The sequence below is a fragment of the Oreochromis aureus genome, linkage group 6 (genome assembly GCF_013358895.1).
Source record: "Oreochromis aureus strain Israel breed Guangdong linkage group 6, ZZ_aureus, whole genome shotgun sequence".
Classification (NCBI taxonomy): domain Eukaryota; kingdom Metazoa; phylum Chordata; class Actinopteri; order Cichliformes; family Cichlidae; genus Oreochromis; species Oreochromis aureus.
The window spans coordinates 30,247,916-30,254,054 of NC_052947.1; the positions used below are offsets into that span (position 1 = coordinate 30,247,916).

The 6,139-nt window shown below is 37.4% G+C and overlaps 1 protein-coding gene across 1 annotated transcript; it reads right to left on the reverse strand.

The window, feature by feature from the left end:
• Positions 1-2,907: 2,907 nt before the first annotated feature.
• LOC116310575 (ependymin-like) lies at positions 2,908-5,724 on the reverse strand. Its single transcript, XM_031727421.2, has 4 exons — positions 5,616-5,724; positions 4,675-4,858; positions 4,209-4,296; positions 2,908-3,973 (listed from the first exon to the last, which is right to left on the reverse strand). The coding sequence occupies exons 1-4, from the start codon at positions 5,685-5,687 to the stop codon at positions 3,823-3,825; spliced, it is 495 nt and encodes a 164-aa protein (XP_031583281.2). The 5' UTR covers positions 5,688-5,724; the 3' UTR covers positions 2,908-3,822.
• Between the last annotated feature and the right edge of the window lie 415 nt (positions 5,725-6,139).

Here is a 6,139-nt window from a genome sequence, read left to right on the forward strand (position 1 = left end):
CTTCGGAGACTATGGCAACACAACATTAGAACCTTGCCTTTCAGCGACATCACTGACTACCAGTAAAAGTGTTCCAATTAGTTTAAAGAAAAACACTCTGGCAGACAAAGCCATAATATTTCATATATTTCAGTAATTTCACATTAAACTTTCTTTCATTATTTGTATAAAGACTTGAATTGTGGATGCTACTTCTAGCAAGACTTCTAGTTTACCAAACACTAATAAACACAGTGACAGCTACATTGTCATATGATTTAAAGTATTTATTATTGTATATTTAACTTTCTTATTATATCAACTGATTAACCAAAAAGTTAAAGGGATAAAAACAGTGTGTGTGTACTGATGATCAAATCTGAGATAAAATATAATACTTTTTTTATTAAGTCAGTGTTAACTGTATTTTTTCTGTTAGTATCATTCAATAGCACAAAGCGCGGGTAGGAAGGAAGTGATCATCAATTTCTATCACTTTGTCAAAGGCTGAGCGTAGGGTGTCATCCCGAGACTGTCCCAGTGGACAATCTTCTGTGGGGCAAATCATTGGAACCAGCAGGGCCTTCTCATAAGGCCCTAGTGCAGGGGTCGGCAACCCAGGGCTCGAGCCGCATGCGGCTCTTTAGTCCTTATTTTATGGCTCCGGTGGTTTGGGAAAATAGAAGAAGTATTTAGCTGAAGTGCATTTTATTTGTGTTTAGTTCTTTTTTTAACTTGTAGTTCTAAATTGGAAGATTATTGTGATTTTGAAATACAAAATAAAATGATATCTTATTATTTTTTCATCGCTCCAAATAAGCGTCACACTCATGGAAGCCGGTATTCCCTCCGAAACGCCGTGCATTTATCGAGACTTTCAACCCCAGATAGGCCAATTATGGATCTTCGGATCCACATTATGTCGGCAGCTGTTCTCCACCGTGAACTATGTTAAAACGAACAACGCCCCGCCTCACAGATGACAGCTTACAGTCCTGCATAAAGATGAAAGCCCCGATTTGCAGACGCTGTGCGCCGAGGTTCGGGACCAGAAGTCTCATTGTAAACACATCACGGCAGACCCGACGATGTTTGCATGGACATGCTTTTCAGCATCTCTTTATTGACCACTTTTCACACACGGTTGCTGTACGCGCGCAGCCGGGCTGTAGCTTTTCAGCTCACAGCCCGACATACCAACAACAGCAGAGAGAGCACAGACTTTAAGGCGGCGAGGCGCGATTGCGGTGCCGCTCAGGTGCGTCCGACTCCCCTGCAGCGGCACTGCAGACCACGCCCGCCACACACATTAACAAGGTAAAATAGATATTTAGGCAGAATTTTGCAAATATCTATTTTTTTTTTTAAATTTTATTTTAGTGGCATAGTGCTTTTTTTCCAATTACTTTTTAAAAGTCAGGTCAAGGCTCCAAAAGCCCACAGGCGATATAAAGGTGGCGGCTCACAACAGTTTTTGTTTGCTACATGGATCATTTTAGTTCAGCTGGGTGTCTTTCCTTTTGTTATATTTCTTTAAGAGTTCAAAATGTGTTGATTACATAAATAAAATGTAATTTTCTCCGTAGCACTTCATGGATTTCATAAGCAGCACACCTTAGTTTCTCTGTAGATTCTTTTAAAAAGCAGTTAAAAACCTTTCTGTTCAAACAAGCCTTTTGTTGATCTATGTATTTTATATTCTTTACATTAGTTACATTTGATCTTTTACATTGTGTATAATGTCTACTGATTGTATTGTTTATTTTAATATTTGTGTACAGCGCTTTGTGACTGCCTGTCTGTGAAAAGCGCTTAATAAATAAACTTTACTTACTTACTTTAGTTGTCCGCACAAAGCACAAAAAAACAATATATACAGTGTTATCTTCATTTTAGATTTCAAAAAGTATTTGCGGCTCCCAGTGTTTTCTTTTGCGTGGAAACCGGGTCCAAGTGGCTCTTTGGGTGTTAAAGGTTGCAGACCCCTGCCCTAGTGAGTCTCCTCCCACTCGGAGTCGGTGTTGGACAGCCCCGCATCACCGCTGAGCGTCACGCAGACACTACACACTGCTAAATATCGTGATCGGAACCCCACATACTGCCCCAGAAGTTTATTAAATCCCACCCAACTGCTGCAACCTCTGCTAGAACCAGGAAATCTGTCAAGACTGGTTGGGGGTTAGGGCAACAGATGCAAGTCTTCAGAGCAGTGGCAGTGTGACTTTCTTTGTATATACCTGAACCTGATTTACCTTTTAATTTTCTTACTTGTCAAAATGCATCGTGGGTAAAATACAATCCTTGAAATAGTAATAACACAGTATCCTCAGCAAAGATGAATTAAACAAGTTTTATTTTAATGAAAGTTTACTTCAAGTCTTCAGATTTTTACTGTTTTTTATTTGATTACTTTAAAGAATATGATTACCTTAAAATAATCAACTAAAGACAGTTTTGATGGAGCTCCTGACCCAGCCCAAGCTCTCTATGAAGACGAGGAAAAACTCCCCTGGGGGGGCCAGATTGACGGGAAGAAACCTCAGGAAAGCCCATTCATGTTCCTTAAGTACATCTGCCCTGTTGAACTTATTATGGGAAATAAATATTTTAATTAAAACAAGCTGCTAATTATTTCACATTTTACTTGTGAGCAACGGCACATTTAAATCTTACAAATATAGTTATTTGGCTTATATCGTGATATATATCGTTATCGCCTGAAATGAAAAAAACATATCGTGATATGAAAAAATCTTATACCGCCCAGCTCTAAAAGAAACCCACATTCACTTATCAAAATAAAGAAACTATTTTGAGCAAGGGTTACACACACAACCCACTATCATGGCAAAACGTGTAACAGAGATGCTATTTGCCTCAGTTTGCATCTACAAAGCATAAAAATGTACACGTGTGCAGAAGTTGCAGTAAAAGCAGAGGGAGATATTTTATTTCAAGCCAAAATAAAAATAATAATTTGAAAGCATTTAAACAGACATTACTAACACATTTACATGTAAATACGTATTAGCCACGTAGCTTAATCGTTTCTGGCGATTAAGGGCCCTGAAATGGATTTTATACGTTCTTTGCTCACCAACGACTTCTTGGCTTTAAATACATTATCGCCCCCTGCTGGTAATGCAACTTCTGCATGCGTGTTTATTTCAAAGTGTGACATGGACACAGTGGACTGGCGTGCCTATTACGCTTTTTGCCATGATATGAGGTTGGCAAACAATTGTAGTGCCCACAAAGCAATAATCATAACCGCTAATTAGGGGTTATATATTTACAAATCACTGTTAAAATGTCCTTGTCATTAAAATGCAAATGCGTACTTTGTACTCTTCTATGTTTTATCCATTTTCTGTCTTATATTATTATGTTATTTTATTTTTAAAACCAAATAAACTCCAGCTCCAAATATGTACAATGTTATTCAGTGCTTTTAAATGATTTTATTGAAGAGATGGACAGACAGAAAACAAAAAAGCCAAAGAGCCTAAAGGTGTTACAGGAAACTCTCATTTTCTTCGCTCTGTGTTCAAAATTCCCTCCAAAACATTAGATTTTACTTTAAGCATGCATTACCACAGCACAAGATTTATAAGCTTCAACAAATAGGCATGAGTGAAATGTCAAAATGGCTTTCACATGCATTCCTGTGAGCTGTTGTGTTATCTGGTCACTAAATGGTAGTAAAGCATCTTGTAAATCAGGTTCATCTTTTTGTTTTCTCTAAATTTGTTGATGATTACTGGATAACATGTGTGTAATTTTGCCCTGTTGCCTGTTGCATAGGGGGCGTCTATGATTATACTGATGAAGCACTCCAGATGTTTACAGATCTCTCTTGGTCTTCATGGCCAGAGACTGCAAGGCAGTGAAGACATTGTGTGGTGTCTCTGTTTCCTCCAGTTTAGAGCTGGTACAGATGATGGGGGGAAAGAAGTCCATGGGGTTTGAGATCCCTAATACCCAGTTGAAGGTGCTGCAATAGGAAAAAAGTCTATATGATGTTTGACTTGTCAAGATTTCAACACAAAATGAATACGCTGGTATGTACAAGTACAATAGGACAGCTTGATTACAGGAACAGATGAAGCTGACCTAGATGGTATAGAGTTCTGTAAAATGTTCTCACATCATGTTCTCAAAATGTGGTAGGAGGCTAGAAATAGTGTGTCTAAAATGAGGTGCTGAGGTTTGCTAGTCTAAGTTCTTACTTGATAGTGGTCTGTCCAGACTGTGGAGTATATCCAGTGAAGGTCACGGGGATACAACCGATCTCAGTAAAGAGAGACGTGTAAAAACCTAAAGACATTAGTTACATGTGAGGTTACTACAATAACTGTGTGACAGGTGACACAAACACAAACAGAAAAACATGATGAAACATGATGTCACTATATGAAATATTTAGAAAATGTTAAAAAAAAGAAGCATTTCTTTCTTTGTGAAGCTGAGGATTTTATTAACACTACAAATGTAGTCAAAGTCTGAAAAACAAGACACATGTCAGGGACATAACTATGATGTTGAAAAACATGTCTGAGTTCATACTTTGTGTCGTGCCTTCATTAGGTGAATATTTTTCTATGTAGATGGCTGAATTTTTGCAGCAACTTTTTGCCTTTTTTCACAGCTGAGTCAAAGATATTTTTTCATCCGGTGTGCAATGTTTTTACTTACTGTTCTCTGAAAGCTTTCCACTCCAGGTGTTGGTCAGTATTCCCATCCCCCAAGCAGATGAGGACCCCACAATTGCCTGACCTACTAGTGTAGCATCAGAGGGCACTTGCATGGGAATGAAGGAGGCATCCAGAGGCAACTTCTTGCAGGACAGCTTGCTCCAGTCGATTTCATAATAGACTTTCTGAAAGTATCAACCAAGGGAAAATGAGTCCTCTCCTTTCTTTTCCTCCTTTCTTTGTTTTTGTCTGTCATCTTTGCTAACCCTGCTGTGTAGCTGATACCGTCATTATCAATAAAGAATGTGTTTTCATGTATTTGTAAAGTAGGTCAAACAAAAGGCAATTTGCTTATTATAGAATGAATAGTTGTAAAAATACATTTTAGTTGTTAAGAGATTTTTTCAAACATCAGAAAAAGAAAATTCAGATTTATCTGCAGATTATTTTATATTTTGTTATTTGTAATAGTTACTGTTCATTGATGGCTACAGGAAAATCATCAGCAGTTGACATATCGACTTGAAGACAGCAAGTATGTATAAATGTAGAAATTATTAGTCATTTGTAGACTTATCTTCATAGTTTTGTGGAAAACTGAACACGTGAAATGAAAAAAAAAAGTCTTAACTTGCTTGTGTTTATTTATAACTGAATGATTTCTTAAAAATAGCCAAATAAATAAAAATCAAACATCTTGTGCTAGTATGTAAACCATCCAGCACAGGGTTTACATTTGAATAGTGTAGTGCAAGTGTTGAAATGAATCATCAGCAATATTGTTCATTGTTTGTACCCAATGTTGGATTTTAGAGTTTTCTTAGTGAAGAAAAGTAATTGAATAATAATATTATATGGGGCTACTTTATGTTAGTTGAAACTAAACTAGTAATTAAGCAGAAAAGAAACGAGCATATTTACTTTTAGGACAAAAAGAAGTACCTGGCTGAAAAGCATAAGCTGATCGAGAGTAGAGGTCTGATTGCCGACAATTCCAACATTTCTAACCCGCATCCTCTGTCCATAAGCATCATAGCTTATTGTTCCTGTTGACGACATGTATCCATTGGCACCCATCTGGAAACAAGACGTGAGGGAAAAGTTAGCATCACTTGGCTAGCAATTAAAGCAATTATTGTCTTAATATGTAAGGTTCTGAACAGTGAACTCACCACGTTGATGCCTCCAGTCATCAATGGGGGGACAGCTGTTGACGAAATAATCAAAGTGACTAAATATTAAGTGTGATTTAAAATACAATTCATATTTGGTCATTTCAAAACCACAGCTTACCTTATGATTTACTAACTAGCTTTCATGTAAAGTTAAAACAAATATTATGTCATAAATTACATGCGTTTCCAATTTTAAAATTGGGTTATTTTTAATTCTTGCCTGAAACACACAACTTACCACATGGCTGGGGATACTGGGCAACAGCAGCTGCCAGCAGCACGCTGAGGCAG

Bases quoted from the DNA above. Each gene is read 5' to 3' on its own strand.
- LOC116310575 (XM_031727421.2), bottom strand. From the start codon at position 5,687: ATGCGGGTTAGAAATGTTGGAATTGTCGGCAATCAGACCTCTACTCTC. The intron at 4,859-5,615 runs GTACTTCTTTTT...TGATACTTTCAG, and splicing joins AGCTTATGCTTTTCAGCCAG to AAAGTCTATTATGAAATCGA. The intron at 4,297-4,674 runs GTAAGTAAAAAC...TAATGTCTTTAG, and splicing joins TGGAAAGCTTTCAGAGAACA to GTTTTTACACGTCTCTCTTT.